This window comes from Podarcis liolepis, assembly GCF_965112155.1.
Source record: "Podarcis liolepis genome assembly, chromosome: 14".
NCBI lineage: Eukaryota > Metazoa > Chordata > Lepidosauria > Squamata > Lacertidae > Podarcis > Podarcis liolepis.
In genome coordinates, this window is record NC_139569.1 from 47703584 (window position 1) to 47721405 (window position 17822).

General features: G+C 49.5%; 2 protein-coding genes across 11 annotated transcripts in view; one reads left to right on the forward strand and one right to left on the reverse strand.

Moving 5' to 3' along the window:
- Positions 1 to 13693, forward strand: PIGB (phosphatidylinositol glycan anchor biosynthesis class B; the record flags this gene model as incomplete). Of its 5 annotated transcripts, none has more annotated exons than XM_083475753.1 (12): positions 1 to 957; positions 2419 to 2552; positions 3504 to 3623; positions 4944 to 5048; positions 5188 to 5321; positions 5971 to 6111; positions 6432 to 6483; positions 7728 to 7939; positions 9238 to 9302; positions 10700 to 10922; positions 12021 to 12201; positions 13254 to 13693. In XM_083475753.1, the coding sequence occupies 12 exons, from the start codon at positions 276 to 278 to the stop codon at positions 13377 to 13379; spliced, it is 2175 nt and encodes a 724-aa protein (XP_083331879.1). In that variant the 3' UTR covers positions 13380 to 13693. The 5 variants fall into 5 exon arrangements, with proteins under 5 accessions (XP_083331879.1, XP_083331880.1, XP_083331881.1 ...); XM_083475755.1 differs by having other exon boundaries at positions 416 to 928; XM_083475757.1 differs by having other exon boundaries at positions 791 to 1001.
- CCPG1 (cell cycle progression 1) overlaps positions 13682 to 17822 on the reverse strand; it is a 19366-nt gene continuing 15225 nt past the window's right edge. For 3 of the 6 annotated variants that reach the window (XM_083475678.1, XM_083475676.1, XM_083475680.1), the window contains 3 exons: positions 16910 to 17031; positions 14812 to 16211; positions 13682 to 14387 (listed from right to left, as the gene is read on the reverse strand). In XM_083475678.1, coding sequence (XP_083331804.1) covers positions 14204 to 14387; positions 14812 to 16211; positions 16910 to 17031 — 1706 coding nt within the window. In that variant the 3' untranslated portion in view covers positions 13682 to 14203. Of the gene's footprint in view, positions 14388 to 14811; positions 16212 to 16909; positions 17059 to 17822 lie in introns of all 6 variants that reach the window. The other 3 variants (XM_083475677.1, XM_083475675.1, XM_083475679.1) reach the window with 1 other exon arrangement.

A 17822-nucleotide genomic window follows, 5' to 3' on the forward strand; every position in this document is an offset into this window, starting at 1 on the left:
CAGTGATACAACAGTCACTAGAGCTGAACAGCGTATGCAAGCCCCTGCTCCTCTTTTTCTTTGGCATCCCAGCCACCTCAGTCCCACGCAGAGCAGGATGTCCTCACTGGGCGGCTGCTGCTGCTGTCTCTTCTCACAGTGTGACAGTTGCAGCAAAGATATCACCTGCCTCCCTCCCAGTTCTTGGCTGTTCCAACAATTGTGGATGTCGTGGTTTGGCGCTGTGCTGCTGGCAGGTTTATATATTCAGCCCCTTTCCTGGTGATCCCTCGCACATGGCTTATGGCATGTTGAATTTTTCAGTCCACATCTCTTTCGCTTCGGAGGGGCTTCTAGGCAGCGCTTGGGCGGCGGGCGGGCTTCCCATCGTGGGGGGCCAAGAAAGGAGCCTCGTCGCGGCCGCGAGGGAGCGCCGGCCTCTCTCCGGCTCAGCCGGGGCGGGTCCCGGGAGGCGGCTTCTCCTCCTGCCGCGGCGGCGGCGGCGTGTCCCGGGCAGGGCCTCCCGCGCGTGGGCCCCCTTGGAAGATGGGCTGGTAGATGTAGATGCCTCCCGCCAAGCCGAGCCCGGTGGCCAGGAGCAGCTGCCCGAAGGACAAGCCCCGCCGCCCCAGCATGGCCTCCGCGACGCCTCTCTCGCTCTCCGCGGCTCAGCCCTCCCTCAGGCAGCCGCTCAACCGGTGCGGCTCCAGGCGCCGGAAGTCGCGGAACGGTCTCGTCCCGCCCCTTCTCGCGAGAAGAGCTGCCGGGAGCCGAGACGCACATGCGCAAAGGAGGAAGCAGGGGTCGGCGTATGGGCGCGCATGCGCTCCGACGGGGGAGGCTGCCCCCGCCCCCAGGAAGGCGGAAGTGGCCGTCCTGGAGCCGCGCCGGCGTCGCCATGGAAGCCGCGCGGGGGGTCGACGGCGGCGGCGGGAGGCGGACCCTGCCGGTGCGGCTGCGGAAGCGGAAGTCGACGCTGTACAGGCCCGCCCCCTCCGGGACCCTCGCGGGGCGGGGGGCGGGTGAGGAGAGGCCGCGGTCCACCTCGCGGGGCTGTTGTGAGGGCGAAGTAGCCGCGGCCCCCGCGCTGGGAGAGGCCTAAGGACGCCAAGGCGCTGGTCAGGAGGGCTGCATCCTCTGGGCAGGAGGGGCCGAGCGACGCTTGGGGGCGGCCCGTCCCAGGAGCGAGGAAGCCGGCGGCGGGCACGTCCAGAGAGGCTCCTTCCAGCTGCCTTGACCAGCAGCTGCAGGGCCAGAGGGAGAGGCCACGTCATGCACGAAGCACATTTCCAGCCTCCCCCCACCCCTTGGGGGACTCTTGGGCCCCTGGGATGTTTGTCCCTCAAAAGGCAGTGAGGAGGCCCCATCCCTTGGGAAGGTCTCCTGCACAAACTCCGTGGGAGGCACGCAAGGCTGCAGTGATGCCTATTCAAATCCGTGGCCCTTGTGCAAGAGAACTTCCTGCTGGGTTACAGGATGCTTGAATGGGGGCAGGGAGGACCTTTGCACTTACTGCCTCTGCCTCCTCCAGCACCAAGATGCCTTGGAGATGACAGCGCTGTTGCTGCCACTTGGCACCTGATGGGCAGGAGCTGGTGGCTTTGGTGCTTTCCTTTTGTAGATCTGTGGCCAGAGAGCAAAGCCCTGGTGGCTGGCCAGAGGAAGGCCAGTAGTGCAGAGCAAGGGCAGCTGTGACATCTTGCTGTGTATAGTCATAGCTGTCTCTCAGCCACTTCCATTCTCCTTTGAGACCATTAAAGGGATGGCTGCTGAAAAAACCTGTTCAAGTCTGGAGACTTTGTCCTTGTCCCCCCTTTGAGGCCACCTGCCTCAGGTCATTGCAGCCTTTCCTGGTTTAGCAAAGGTAGCATTGCTAGTCAGGGCCCCAACAGCTGACCCTTGTTGTGGAGTCCTAGTGGGGAAAACTCCAGGACTCAGGAGCTTGGAGGATTCAGTGCTCACTTAGCTCTTCAGATGTGACTGTATATTCATCTCTGAAGAGCCTCTTTTGTTTCAGCCCCTTCAAAGAGAAGAAAGTCAGTTCTAATTTAGAGAAAAGTCAAGGTTTCCCCCCTCTACCATCAAGGTTCTGTTTTGCTAAGATTGTGGTGCAAAGGCCAGTTTTAGAGTTGTCTACAAACTAAGGGATAGCTCAGTCAGTAGAGCATGAGACTCTTAATCTCAGGGACATGGGTTCAAGCCTCACACTGGGCAAAAGATATTGTAGCGGGTTGGACTAGATGATCCTTGTGGTCATTTCAGACTCTGCAATTCTATGATTCTGTGATGTTGAGAAATCAATTCACAGCTTCGGAGGCAGGGCAAGAATTGAAATAAGACTCCCAAAAGGTATCCAAGGTTTATTTATTTGCAACTGATTACAACATAACCGTAAAAAACCCACTGTGCATGAGGTTAATCCCATCTGCTTTTTTCCAGCTCTTGTTGGGGAAAACCTTTATCTGTGCTTGTTTACCATCATGGTGAGGCTACTAAACTGCTTCTTAGTCCAGACAAGCTTTGTCCCAGATGAATATTGGCAGTCACTTGAAGTCGCACATCATATGGTTTTCAAATATCCTTTTTTTATGTAGTGAAATTTTAAGTGAATGTTTTCCCTAGTTAGGACAGGTCAGAAGTAGGTCCCACTGAGCAGAATGAGACTCACTTCAGCATAAAGTCAACATGTTTTGGACTGTCAACATGTTTTGGACTGTCCTGTTGGGCTGCACAACTTGAGAGTAAATCCAAGTTCAGTCCTAGGAGTGGCTTGCTGCCTGCAGTTGCCTAGGGCAGCTACTTTAGTGAAGTGAAATCACTCAGTCTTGGGTCAGGGCCTGGATAGTAGCCCCTTTGGAAACTCTACCTGTGTGCAGCCTTGAATTCTGTGATTGTGGGATGTAAATTTATCAAGTAAAGGAACATGGCTGTGGTTGAGCTTGTGGCTGGGTTAAGTAGGAGCCTGTTAGAAGAGTAGCCTGTTAGAAGAGGCCTAGGAAGCCTGTTAGAAGAGGCCTAGGAAGCCTGTAGTAGCCTGTTAGAAGAGGCCTAGGAAGCATCATGTAGGCTGCCTGGAGTGTATAGGATCAGGCTTGGAAGGATTCTTATTTTATCATATTGTCACAACGGGGCCATTTTGACTATCAGTTGTCATGAAGCATTAGGCAGTGCAGAGGCCCCTGAAGCTCAGGTGTGGGGCTTGGATGGTTTCCTTGAAGGCCTATCCATTCCTTTCCCTCTCCCTCCAGCATGCTCAAAGATACAAGGAACTTGAGACGCAAACTGGTAGTGGAAAAGGCTCTTGCCTGCCACAGGAGTGTGCCAGCTGGATGACTCTTGACACATCTGAGATGTGGGTTTGGGTGGAACAAGATTCAGTTTTTCAGCAGGTGGGGGTAGTGGTAATTTAGTAATTGTCAAAGGCCCTAAAATATTACATTAGTTGAATTTTGATGAGTTTGTTGGAGGTTGGCCACAGAACACCATGTTCCATGCCTGTTCTTTATGATATCTTTAATGATGATAATTATGGCTATTTGACCTGGGAGTGGACAGAAGGTCTGCGGAGCCATCTCTACCCTCTGCTGTTCGCAAGCATTTATAAAGTGTTGCACCTGCTTAACAAGGATGATGTTCAGCTGCTGGTGAGTGTGGACTTGGGTGTCATTCAGCTGCTGCCAGAAACACATCAAGCATTTTGCGGCAAGAATTATCTAGTTATGCTAATGCTTCATCCCACAGAAGCATATCTCATGGTGCCTTTGCTGAGGACATGCAGGCAAATACCCAGAGTTGGTGGGAGGGGGGTTGGGGAATGTCCATGTTGGGATACTGCTGGGGAGACGGGGACATCAGGCAGGCCCCCAGCTGGCTCCAGCCACCGGCCAGCAGCCGGGCAATCACTGGTCTCCCTTGGAACAGCATCAGACAGCGACACAAGCCTCAGATACGTTTAGAGACTTGGCACGCTCTTTTAGCAGAGTGAATAAATCTTCTCACAACGGAAGAGACGGACAGAGCCATGTGTAAGCATTATCTACAGCATTTTAGTCAGCATAGTTCAGGAACAAAGGAAAACGTGTCTGCTTCCCTTCGTCTCCAGCAAAACAGTAATATACAAAATGGAAGTTCCCAGCAAGTGCTGGAAGTAAACAGGCATGTGACATACAACAGTCATACCTGTTCCCTTTTAAGGTGGAACGGAATTATATCCTAACAGTCTAGTGGTAACATGGAGAAGGGTAGGCAGCAACCACCCTCTATTAGCATGGTGGGGGGCAATGATAGGTGGGGGGCTGTTGCCTGCTGTCAGTCTGTCTTTTGCTTTCCTCATCCCTGCTTCTGGCTGCACTATGCAGAATGAGTTGGGATCTGGTAGAGGATTCTCTCAGGCCAAGTGATATCCTTCTCATGCAGTTTTGGGTTTAATAGTGCAAACTGGGAGCAGGAGAGAGCTAGGAGTGAAGGAGCCCCATGCCTTGCCTGCTCTGGCATTCAACATCCTTGGAAATGTATTTCCAAGAATGGGACTTGGGGTTCTTTGAGTGGGCTTCAGTCATCGGGTCAGGACCAGGAAGGCACTCCTTTGTTCCAAGATCTGAGTCTTGGGGCCAGTTCACTGCCATTCAGCAAAAGGCTCAACAGCTTCAGCAGATTTGTGTGGCCTCTTTATCCTTAGCCACTTTTGAAACACTTTTATTGCTGGTGTCCATGGGAAGGAAAGTGTGAGTTTACATTGTGCATAAGGCACACAGGCCACATTACAGCAACAACTGAGGAAAGAAGGAAGAAAACAGAAACCTAAAGGGTGGCAGAGCAATCAATAAACAAAGTTTGTGCAGATTTGAAAGTGTTGTCTTCCTAACTGGAGCTTGTGTGTTCCATCATCAAGCACATTAATGTTATCTATGCATGAGTGATCCCTCCTCATACAGGAATGACTTGTGCTCCTCCTACCCCAACAGATCTGGCTCCCTAGAATTGCACAGGCTCTTCTGGCTGCGCTAGCAGACGTGGTGTTGTACTCCTTGGTGAAGCGACTGGATGGCGCAGAGGTGGCCAAGTGGGTGGTGAGTCCCTGTCTGCCTTCCTCTTTCTTGGGCTTCTGGCTGGGGGGTGATGAGCGCCTGGTCCTTTGTCTTGCCTTGTGACCCTTCTTTCCCTCATCCCACACCAGCTCTTCTTCTTCTCCTCCCACCTTGTTTCCAGTACTTCTGCCAGTTGTGTTCCTGGTTCACATGGTACTGTTGTACCAGAACTCTCACCAACACAATGGAAGCTGTTCTCACCACTTTCGCTCTTTACTACTATCCCCTGGAAGCCACCAAGACAAAGAGGAGCAGGTGAGAATATCTATGGATATCTTTAATAGCCATTAAAGGGGCTGGGGCTGACCCCTGACGCTTAATTAAAATGTTTATAATGGTAGGTTTGGGGAAATGTCACACCCTTGTTAAACTTCCTTATGCTTGGCTTTCCCCTCACGCAGCATATTTCCATCGCCAGCTTAGCTATTTCTTTTTATGTAAATGGGGGTCATCCAGTAACCAAGCACTCTTTTCGCCATTCAAGCAAAAACACCCTTTCCCAAGAACCTTGTCCTTCTTTTCAAATGTGTTGTTTCCTGACAGGCAAAGGAATGGGTTTGGTTTCAGGCATTGCCCAGCTCTGGATTGGCAGGGCTGTGTGATCATCTGTATAGATAAATGCAAAAGCTCTCACATTTGTCTGTCTGCTTCTCTTCCTTGTTGGCAACATTTTCCTATTCTCAAGATATGTTATATAAAAGGCTGCAGTCCTCCACTCACTTACCTGAGTATAAGCCCCATTATACGCAGCAGGGCTGCCTTCCAAGGCATCCCCTTAGCTGTGAAACAGTAAGCCTGCAACCCCCCTCCTCATCCCCCCTGGCCAGGCTCCCACACCAGCCTGGCTGGCTGTGCTGAAGCTGCCCCCAATGTTCCTGCCCTCACTGCCGCCTCTTCTTTCCAGCATCCCTTACTTGACCCTGGTTGCTCTTTCGTTTGTGATTCGCCCAACCGCTCTCATTCTGTGGGTGCCTTTGCTGCTCCGGCACTTCTGGAAGGAGCCCCAGAAGCGGCACCTCATCCTGCACAGCTGCCTCCCAGTGGGGTAAGGGCGTCTCTTCTGAATCTAGACCTGGGTGAGCTAGAGTGCCCCAAATAGCAGGAGCAGAGCCAGGCCACAGATGCTGTGCAGAGCAGCTGGCCCAGCTTGCTTGCCTGGAGAAGGACTGTTCCTCCGGCCGGGAGAGGCAGCTCCCACTTTGGGCAGTGTGGAGAAGGCCCGTGATTCAGTGCCAGGAGCAGGTGGGAGCCGGACTCTTCCTGGGAGATGAATTGGCCTGCTCCCCAAGGGGGACTCCAGGGAAGAGGGTTGCCGGGTGCAGCCCAGCAGGTCCCTCTTTTCTCCAGTGTGTTCTTTCTTGACAGATTGATCATTCTGGGATCCTCTTTAATTACTGACCGAGTATTTTTTGGCAAGGTAAGTTGGCATTCACTCAGCATTATGAGATCAGTTAAAGTGAGTTCTCCTATAGATGGTGCCACAGACTTTCCCTAACCAGATGCCACTCCTTCCTGTGGTTGTTGCCATTCTTTCAGGGGGCTTGGATGAGGGAATGCATTCCCCCTTCCTGCTTGAGTATTGCAGCCAGATTCCAGAAGAGCTGCAGTGCACCAGCCAGGGGAGTTTCACGTCTGTCTTCACCCCCCCCCCATTGCCACTCCACCTGGCAGCTCCTCTCCCTCAGCTCCATGAGGCACATCAGCGCTTGTGGGAACAGGGCTGGACTGTGTAGTTGCCAGCCGTGGCCAGGGTGGCTCAGGCAAAGAGAAACTAGTGCTGAGAGTGTGATCCTGGCTTTGAGATTTGTTTATTTAACCTGCTGGGCTGCTTTTTAACTAATGCATTTGTTGAGCTGTCAGATAGGAAACTCATAGTGGGGCAATTTGCCCGGCTGGAAAGTGCCAGGCTGACGTTTCCCAGCCAGAGAAAGATCAGGGTTCCCCTGTGCTCTTTGCCAGTCTCTGCTCTTGTGGAGGAATGTGCAGAATTGGAGAACAGCGCTTGTGGCGTGCTCTCCTTCCCTGACTTGAAATGAGAAAAGCCAGAGAACTGCAAGGGAAGGCAGCAGCTGGGCAGGCAGGGGAAATTTCCCCCTTGGCTACTTGCTGAAGAGTGGAGCTGGGCAGGGGTGGCTTTTACATCTGGCTGTTTGCCCTCTGCCCAGTTGTCCTCTGGTATAGCTGCTGACACCATGCCAACAAGGGCATCCAGGTGATTGCCTGGACTGTGGGCATTTCCTCTCATCTCCTCCTCTCTCTCTCTCTCTCTTTCCTTTAGGAGCGCCAAATGAATAAGCAACTTAAAGCAGTTCAGTAATCCAGCCTTGAACACAAGCGCTCAGACTTTAGTAGGTGGCACTTTCTTTTTTTTGCCAGCAAACAGGCAAAAGAGGGATGGCTATCCCGTCCCCATCTCCACCAGCCCATGCCCCGTCCTCTTTGGAGAGTTCTGGCAATTATCAGTGACAGGGATAGTTAAGAGATGCTTAGGCTGTGTTGATGGATTTGGTGCTCCAGATTCCAATTCCCTTGGAAGTGGGGCATGTTGAGGAAGCCATCCTAAGCTTACAAAAGCATTGTCAGGACAAATACACCACTCCTCTCACAGTTCTCTCGTTATAAAGCCCGTCTTGTTTGTTTGCTGCTTCTTTGCTCCTGCAGTGGGTCCTGGTTCAACTGAACTTTTTGAAGTTTAACGTGCTGCAGAATGTGGCCACCTTCTACGGATCCCACCCGTGGCACTGGTACTTCAGCCAGGGCTTCCTTGTGGTCCTTGGCCCTCACCTCCCCTTCTTTCTCCATGGCTGCTTCCAAGCATCAAAGAGGCATGGCATACTCCTGGTGGTGGTGCTGTGGACAGTGGCTGTTTACAGGTAGGCTTCCTTCCACACCACAGAACTCTGTGCCAGGAATTTCCTCCTTCAGATTTGTTGGCTAGTTTGCTTAGGGTGCTTCTAACGCTGTCTTCCTGCCAATGTGCCAGAAGAGCCAGCTCACTGTTTAAAATCCAATAGGAAGAAAATGTGGGTTCCATTTCTCATACAGCGTTCAGCATTTGGTGTTCCAGTGGATTGGTGGTGGGAGGGACAGAGCAAAATGGTAGCCACTCTTGCCTCTCCTTCTTATGGAGCCAGGTGGGGTAGCTTTTATGACGCCATGTTGGGAGCCCCGCTTTCTCTGGAAAAGTTTGATTCAAGCTGCAGCTGGTGACCAGAGCCCTTGGTTCCGACTGCTGGGCTGGCTCTGTCCCTCCTTGTGCTGGGGGATGGGAGGGGAGAGCTAGTCTTTCCTCCTGGGGTGGTCGTTCAGCCCAGAAGGAAAAATGCAGTCCACCCTCCCAGGTAAAGTCTGCAAGGCGTGGGATGCATAGCCACCCTATCTGCACCTTGCGGAGTGGGGTTGCCTGAGTTTGCTGGCCAGCACTGGGCCCGGCTTCTGCCTTCACCCGGGAGAGTGGGCTCCATCTTTCCTCCTGGGGTGAATGACCACCCTGGGAGGAAAGACGCAGATGAAGGCAGGGTAGCCAAGCAAGGCTGCCTCTGCCCCAGCACCAGCATCAGGCAGCCTCTGTACCACTCTGCAAGGTCTGGGGTGCAAAGTCACCCTATCTGCGCTTTGTCTCTGCACTGCCTATCTGAGCCCGCCTGACCCCTATGCCAAGGCAGTGGCGGATGAGGCAAGTGCCCGGGGGCTTGCCTCAGCTGCCGCCACCACCTTGGCAGGTCAGGAGGGGGGAGTCTAACGGAGTCTGCAACCTGGTGCCAGCTTGCAAGCAGCAGAATTGGGACTCTATCAGCTGGGGGGGCACTTTAACGGAGCCCCCACCCTGCCGCTGGCTCGTGTGATATATCGCTGAGTTAAGCCGTCATCACAGTCTGCCCTTCATACTGGTCCTGGGTGATATATCAATATATAGCCCAGGCCTGTGGCTGAGGAATCTTACTTTTAAAATCTGCCTCGAGACAGTATAGTCTGCCACAGTCCTCTGTGCTTCCCATGTTGGCAGCAGGCTCCTCCATCACAGCTCAAGGGAGCCGTTGGATTGGGCTGTGGCCCCATCAGCTGGCTGCTTCTGTGACTTGGGAGGACCTTTGGCAGATTTTTCTGCACTAAGGATGATTTCCTGAGGGAAGAGGCCTGGGCTTTACACCTTCTTCCTGTTGTGTTACAGCACCCTGAGCCACAAAGAATTCCGCTTTATCTACCCAGTGCTCCCAATCTGCATGGTGTTCTGTGGTAAGCATTTTGATTTTAAACACATTATGATGTTTCTGTGTGCTGTTTCATAGAATCATAGATTGTAGAGCTGGAACATACCCTGGGGGTCATCTTGTATCACCCCCCACAATGATCTCAAATAGATCATACAGTAAATGTACAACAAATAATACATGACAGACAGCCATCCAATCTCTGCTTTAAAAAAACTCCAAGTTGGGAGAGTCCACCACTTCTCATGGAAGTCATTTCCACTGCCAAACAGCTCTCTCTTTCAGAAAGTTCTTCCTGATGTTTAGTTGAAATCTCCTTTCTTGTAACTTGAAGCCATTGGTTCAGGTCTTCCCTCTGGAATAGGAGAAAACAAGTTTGCTCCATGTAACAGCCCATTTGAAGGTGGCCATCTTACCTCCTCTCAGTTTCCTCTTTACCAGGCTAAACATACCCAACTCCCTCAACCGTTCCCCAGATTTGGTTTCCAAGAACCTTTATCATCTTTGTTGCCTTCTTCTGCACACATTTCAGCTTGTCGATATCCTTTTTTAATTGTGGTGCCCAGAACTGGACACCATATTCCAGGTGTGGTCTGACCAAGACAGAATAGAGTGGTACTATTATTTCCATTCATCTGGACACTATACTTCTGTTGATGCAGCCTAATATAGCATTAGCGGTTTTTGCTGCTACATCACACTGATTCTAGATTGTATTTGTGCAGTTGGTTCTTCCTGCCTGCATATAACCTTACATTTGTCCCGTTTGGACGATATATTTGGATTCTTGGTGTTGTTAAATGTTCACTCTAAAGGAAAAACTTGCTGTTGTGGAAGTTTTAGTGCCAAAATGTGTCTCATCTTTGAGAAGTTTGAAATACTGCTTCCTTCTTCTAGAGGGAACGAGCATCTTAAATGGTTTGATACAGAGATTGTGTGTGTCAGTGCAGGAAAAAATGCTGCCATTGTGTCCAAATTGGCTAACATCCATCAAAACAGCGTACCTGTAAAAGCAAACTGTCCAATAGTGACACATTATTTCACTCCCATTGATTAATAAGTACATTTTCTACATACAATGTTGTTGTTGTTTTAAAAAAGATTCAGCTGTGGCTTCTGGCAGGTTTAGTGCTTGGGCTCTTTCCAAGGCAGGAATGAAAGCAAAGGCTGGGCAGTCTTTATAGAAGTAGCTCTCAGACATTTGATGGGAGGGAGGGAGGCCAAGCTGAAGAGGAGGTTGAATGATGAGAAGCCTCGGGGCTGAGCCAAAGGAGGAAGGGTCTTTGAAGGGGAAGCTTTAGGTGTTAGGAAAGCCCCACCACGCTGCTGTTTGGAAGTCTCTGGAACTGCTCACGTCCCTGATCTCAAGGACCCTAGATTCATCTGCTCCATTTTCTGCTCCCTTCCCTCTCCTCCCTGTAGGGCATTCTCTTAAGCAGCTGAAAAGGTGGCAGCGGGCAGCAGCCGTTTCCTTCCTGCTGGTGACAAACTTGCTGCCTGCCCTCTACACTGGCTTGGTCCATCAGCGTGGAACCCTGGATGTCATGGGCCACCTGCAAAGCCTCTGCAGCGCTCCTGCTGACTCTCCACAGCAGCCGGCATCCGTCTTCATGCTCATGCCCTGCCATTCAACTCCTTTTTATAGGTAAGACCCAGCGGGGGGTGTATGTGTGTGAGGTTCTGGTGGCACTCTGCATGGGAATCTGCAGCTTTTCTGCTCTTTTACTGCCAGAGCAATTCAGAGGAGGCAGGAGAAGGTGAATCCAAGGTGGAGGAACCACATCAAAAGCCCTCCTGGGATCATACCGGGAGGGCAAAAAGCATTGGGGAAGGGGAGCTGCCGTTTCCCTTCCGCCTCTGTCTTTGGCCTTTTTCCTTTCTGTTGATCTCAGCTCCGGGACTAGCATACTTCCATCTCCTTCTGGGTTACGTCAGGGGAACAGAAAGGCTTTGGATTTGGCAAAGCCACCCCCAGAACGTCAGTTTTCTGCTGAAAGGGACAGCTGTGGAGATTTTGTGGCTGCAATGATCCTTTGTGGGGCAACCTCCTGACCTGGCCTTTGGAACAGCCTGCCAGCAACCATTGATAGGATTGTCCTCTAAATAGTTTATGCTGGATTGACGTTGATGTAATCAACCTTGGAATAAGTTTCTCCTTAAACTGATTCATTATTAGTCTATACCTCTGTGCTATACTTTTTTGTAACAGCAGCAGCCTTTGTGGGCTTAATTGTGTCTTTCTGGCTGGATCAGCAGCTGTTGCTGGAACTGATGCAAAGAGCTTGAGATAGAAAACCCAGAACCCTGTATCTGTGTAACACTTTGCCCAAGCACCTGAAGCCAGTTTGACACTTGAGGGGACCCTGGAAGTTCTGCCCCTATTGGGATTGTGGGAACCTTGACTGTATTCTAGCTGTTGAGCCATTTCCCCGTCTTTGTGCCTGTAAAGTCAGTGCCACTTCCAATTCCAAAGCACAGGAAGTCTCCACTGCCTCACGCTTTGTCTTCACCAGGTGACATGGGGACTATCTGTAGCAGAGTGTGTGGAAAAGTCACCTTCAGCCCTTTCCACCCATCTTGCAGGTCCCATTTTTGCTGTGCCTCTCAACTGATAACACACAGAGACACTGGTAGGTGTGTATTCAGATCAGCACGTGGAAAAGAAGCGCTGCCAACACTTGCTAATGCAAAATAGCCTCAGCCATTTGTATTAATGCCTGCTTCTCCCCCCCCCCCTTTCTAGCCATGTTCATTGCCCACTACCTTTGAGGTTTCTTCAGTGCCCCCCTGATTTGACCAGAAGGGCAAATTACCTTGATGAAGCCGACTTATTTTATGCAGACCCTCTCAGCTGGCTCAGTGAAACGTTTTCCAATGTTACGCTGCTACCCACACACTTGGTGTTCTTCAGTGTGCTTGAGCAGGTAAGGGAAGCGCAGAAGAATCCCAGTCTCATTGTTTTCAGTGGGGCATTGAGCAAACCCCTATTGGCATCTTCATCAAGGAGATGAACGAGATGATTACAGAGGGTGTAAGCATAAGTTGTTTTAAACTGGTTTTATTGTTGTTTTGAAATTGTGACCCACCCGGGGACCTTGGGGTGGAGGTTGGGAAATGAATGAATGCTGCATAGCCCAAAAGGTCCCAGAAAGCGGGGGATGGGGAGGGAGGAGCATACATGTATTTAAGAAGGTAAAAAGAGTCCGCTGGATGAGACCAACTGTCTGCGTCTCTCATTGCTCCCTCTGAAGTTGGGGGTTCATATTCCTTCCATGACTGAATAGATAGGCTTCATTCTCCTCCTCTGTGCCACTAAAGCTAACAGACAGACATCACCTCACCTTGGAAGTTACTTCCACCGGTGAACTCCACACTGTAAGGAAGGGTTCACATTTTGGTTTGTCCACAGTTCTCTTTGATCCAGCTAATTTTTCCTCTTGTGATACCGTTGAAAATAAACTATCAGAAAATGGTGCCACAAAACTTGTTCCATGTGGAGAAATTCAGAGTACCTGAACTGGTCAGGGCATAGCAAGGATAGTCAGTGTGGTGGTGCCTGCGATGGCGTGTGTGTGTGTTCTCGCACTCTTCTGGGATGAACTATAGTCCTGCTCTATGGCAGCCATTTTGTGACTGGTGCCTGTAGCACTGTCTCAAAATAAAAAAACAAATGTGTACTGGTCCAAAAAGGTTGGCAACCTTTATGGCAATGAATACAGATGATGGATTTGTGCTCTTTCCACTTTTATGAAAATACAAGTTGTTAGTGGCTGATGAGTTACTCAACAAAATTAGGTTGAAAATTTAACTTCCTAGCAATATACAATTCTACAGTGCTCCTTCCCCTCCCCCCGATCTTCAAAATAAATGGTGGAAAAATGAATGTGGCCAGCATAATGATGGTTCTTCCTCAATTCTTGTTTGCTGGACCCTGATGTCTGGTCCAGAACCTGAATATTGAATTTTTTACTTCTAGGATATATCATCATTTCTAGTTACAAATAGGTATGAAAAAGTTGCCACATTTTTTCACACTCATCTGCCTCAAGGACGGATTGGGAGCTCCATTCATGTCTACAAAAGAAATCAAAAGCGCCTTTGAAGATGGTCTCAGTCCAGACAACAAATGCAGGAATGTAACTATATCTTGTTCAAAGATCACCACATGGGTCTGTGTTTCACATGAGATATAGTTAATAGGACAGTCCTCCTCGCTTAGCAGTAAATCTTGCTGAGTTAATGGAACTCTGATTGCAGCCTGGACCATTTTTCATTGCGGGTGTAGAGAAGACACACTTCAGCAGGGACAGCATGCGCAAGATAACAGAAGAGTGGCCTTAACAAAGGCTTTGAGTCCTTCTTTGAGGATGTTTAGCTATGCAAACTTATAAAAATAAAAGTAACTTTTTCCAACCACATCTTTATTTTTCTTCTACAATTTGCAGGTGCACAAGAAATTTCAAATGCAAGTCAGCAAGCTGATCGGAAAATAGCACACACATGAAGTCAACAGGTTCCAACCCCATCACAAGAACAAATAGACAGTTGTAAAACAGACATGCTTCTGAACAGTATGAGATGAAATTAGTACATCATAATATTACTCTAACATTAAGTCTGAATCAAGTATGAATTCTAGTACCAACCAGTGCAAAGAAGCTTATTTTGCAAACACACACACACGCTACTGCTTACCCTGCTTAATTTATTGCAATAGTAGGACTGCACCCAAATTAATGTTTCCCAAGAAGGCTGAAAGGAAAGGGGAAAGATGGAGAAGCTGGGCTGATCTTTGCAGGGGAGAGGGAGTGTCATTAAGAAAGGGGAAACGTGCCCTCGATTGCTCTGCTGATTCAGCCAGCTGCAGAAATAGCCACTCGTCCACTATTTTTACCATCCTGCTGGGTTCCATCGGCCAACAGCCGTTTAATACTTTGGATCAAAGGGCATCTGGCCCAATTCTATCTCCAAATTTGCCATGTGTCTTCCGTTGCTGCGCCCTTGCTTGTGCCACCGGCCTTCTCTTTTGTAGCGATGCTGGTGCTTTGCAGCATGTCTGTCCTGCTGTGGACTATGAGGTTGCGTGAAAGGAGCCCGCCTAGCAGGGTGGCTGAAAGGAAAGTACAGGAGGGAAGTTAGGGCTGCGTGAGCACCTCAGTATTAGGCCTTAAGCCCAATGCCCCAAACGTTTTAACTCCTCCGAAAGGCTACAACCAACTTTGTTATTTAAAATAAGCAAAGTGGATACGGCAAGTGGGTGGAATGGAATTCCTTCCGTTCCTTTTGACACACGCTGCCACTTTGCTACATTAGAAATTCTGTACCGTGGTGCTTAACATACAATGGAACTGGTGCCTTTATCTGAGGATGGCATAATCACCCCTCTTTATGGAGGCTTTCCTTGTCTGCCCAGCAGCAACTGCAAAGCTCAAACAAACAGGGAAATAACCTGCTAGGCCAGCCAGCTGAAGCGTTCCTTCTTTCACAACTCAAACATGCCCAGTTTAAATTATTAGCAGAATTTTAGTACTAACCTTGGTCTGTGCTCAGGCAAGTGATCATAATGAAAGTAGTATCGGTAGATATATTTATCCAGGTCTTCAAATACACCATCGCTGTTCCTCTGGTATTCTTTTATGTCTTCAAGGTAATCCTTAACGTCATTAACAAAGTCCGTGAACAGCATCTGATCATGTATAAAGACGCCATTACGGAAAAACCTATTCACAAAGATCTCCAGTTCTCGCCAGTGGTGGAAGTTCTTTACTTCTTGCTGCAAATATTTGTGCATTAATTGATTAAATTCATCTGCCCGAATTGGGTCTAAGTCTTTGTCAAAGAGGTTTAAAAACTCCTGGTGGGCACAGTCAAAGATGCCTGAACATCCCTTGAGAACAAGAGGGCGGTGCTTTCTGTTACCTTTGGGGCATTCCTGGAAGGGAGGGTCCTTGGAGAAGTGCGGAGGGGAACGGCTCTCTTTGGATCGCCTTCCATCTCTAAACTCTCTCTGGCTGCCAGGTGAGCGGTGGGCCGTCTGCTTGTGTAACCCTTCCTGGGAGCTGCCTGTTTTCCCTTTTCTGTTCGCCTCATGCCTGCTGTCACTGTACTTTTTCTTCTCCTTCTCATCAAATATATTCTTTGTTGTGTCCTTAAAGTGCCTGAAGGTGGACTTCACAGAATCGGAGAATTTCCTCAAGTTCTCTTTCACGGCTTCTTTGGCCTGTTTAATTTTTTCTTTGTGATGCCTTACAAATTCCTTGGTTGAATTTTTCATGGCGTCAAAGGTTTCTTTCACAGAACCAAAAAATGTTCCTTTTGGCTTCTTTTTGGCTTTGTTGGTTCCTTTCCCATCTGGCTTCTGTGGCCTCTCGGTCTGCTCTTTCTTCTCGGCGTGGTCCTTGACTTCAACATACAGCTTTTCCCACAAGTCGGAACGCTGCTGCTCGAAGCTCAGCTTCTGCTCCAGCTCTGTCAGCCTTCCCCGCAAAGCTTCTATTTCTTGGCTCTCATCGCCAGCACCCGCCCCCTCAGGAGACACCTGCTGAGAACTTAACTTGTCCAGCTCTTCCCTGAGAGCCACCGTCAGCTGGCGCTCTTTGTCCAGTTCCCTTCGCAGCATCTGGGCCTCTGCCAACAGAGTCTCCTTTTGCTTCACAAAACTCTGCATGCGGTGCCTTTCTTCCTCCAGGTGGGCTTTCAGCTTCTGATTTTCGGTGGCAACCAACTCTGGGCCAGAACCTTTGTTCTCCAGGTGCCGAATCTGCTCTCTCAGCTTCCTCAGTTCTTCTTGCAGCAACGCCAAAGCTTTTTCCTCCCTCTCTAGAGATTCTCTCAGGTGCTGGTTTTCTGAAGCAAGGTGATGCTTCTGAGATTCAAAGGATTTCTTTTCCACTTCTGTTGTATGCAAGCATGTTTCTAGGCCTTCCTTTAGAGACTGATCAGAGACAAAATGAAAGCAAACACATCAGCTGCTGTGTGCCAGTGTCCAAATGCTGCAAGAACGTTGGGAGGGTGGAGGAGGACAGCTAAGCAGGAGCCAACCTACCGATGGATAAGGAGGGCTAGTAAGGAGCTTCTGTGGCACTTGCTCTAGGGGCAAGCGGAACAGGCCGTGCAGAGTTGTACCTTCCCCCACAATGCCTGCATAGTCTCCTCCACTTTTGATAGAAAACCTCGCAAACGCTGCCTGGGAATGGTGTGTTTAGGGGCCAGCTGTCCACAGCAAGGTGCGTGGCTGCAGCCCCAGAAGGAGGAGGGGAGCCCTGGAGCCTGCATGGGCCAAGCACAGAGGAAGCTGAGGCTTAATATGCTTCCGGGGAGAAAGCGCTCAAGGCAAGGACAGTGGGAATTGGGACTTCCCAGCCCTCGCTACAGAATAATCTGCTGACCCACACTAAAAGCTTCAAGATGCAGATACAATGGCATCTTCTCCTACCCTCTGTGGTTGACATTGAACCAGTTCAAAATTGCCTGCTATGCCAAGACTGGATTTTGCCATGCCTTCATCTAGAAGACAGCTTCCAGCACTTGGCGGTAGTAATGACAGCAAAGTTTCCCAATGGAGGTGGAGTTTACAAGCCAAAGGCAAAATATCATCCTCGCTTTCAAGTATGATGGGAAAGCCACCTTTACCTTACATTCTGCTTTCATGCCTTGTTCTTGTTGGCACTGAATTAGATTATCCTTTATACCATTCAGTTCGTCTTCATGAGTTTTCTCAACCAATTGCTGGCGTTTTTGGATCTGAACAGTACCTTGAAACAGAAAATTTTCTCTTTTATCTGACAAGAAAAATTGGAAATTAGGCAGCTTATCAGTGATGATGGCTTTTCTCTCTTCAGTCCTGCATAGTACATTAATCAGTGAACAGTGTAGTTTAAAACGGTCACCTTTTTAATTGTTTGCAACAGCTATGCTAGACTTTTGCATTAACAAAATAAGGCTGATGAAAGCAAGCTAAGCTCAGTGGCAAAGACACTGATCCATCATTAAATGAACAGACTGGTGGGGCTCAGAACACTCACAAAGCCCCAGTGTATCCCTGTGCGCAGCTGCACATTAACCTGTATTAGCAAAACAGCAAAATCAGAGGGGCAAATCTAGGTCAGGCCTCCTTAGAACATCTATTACAATAGCAGCATCAATTTGGACAAAGAAGGCCTGTAACATACATTCCTCTCTGAAAAGGTGAAATGTATGAAGTACTACGATCAGTACAAATAACATGAAAACAACTACATGCAAATCTATATCATGCAATATCATGTCACAAATGCTCACTCAGTGACATGAGAGCAGGGCAAGGGAAGCTGGTGCCCTCTAGATGTTGCTGAACACCAAGAGCCAGCATGCCAGTGGTTGGAATCAGCCAGAGGACCGCAAATCCTCCCCAGGCCTGTGTTCGTGACTAAGGAGGAGAGCAGAGGAGGCTGCTTCAAAGTCCTGCCTTCTGAGCACAAACCAACTGCAAACAATGAAGGGCAGGTCCACCCAGGAGGGAGAAGGACCCTGGCCTTAAGCATCGTGGAAAAGGTACAAGGGGTGG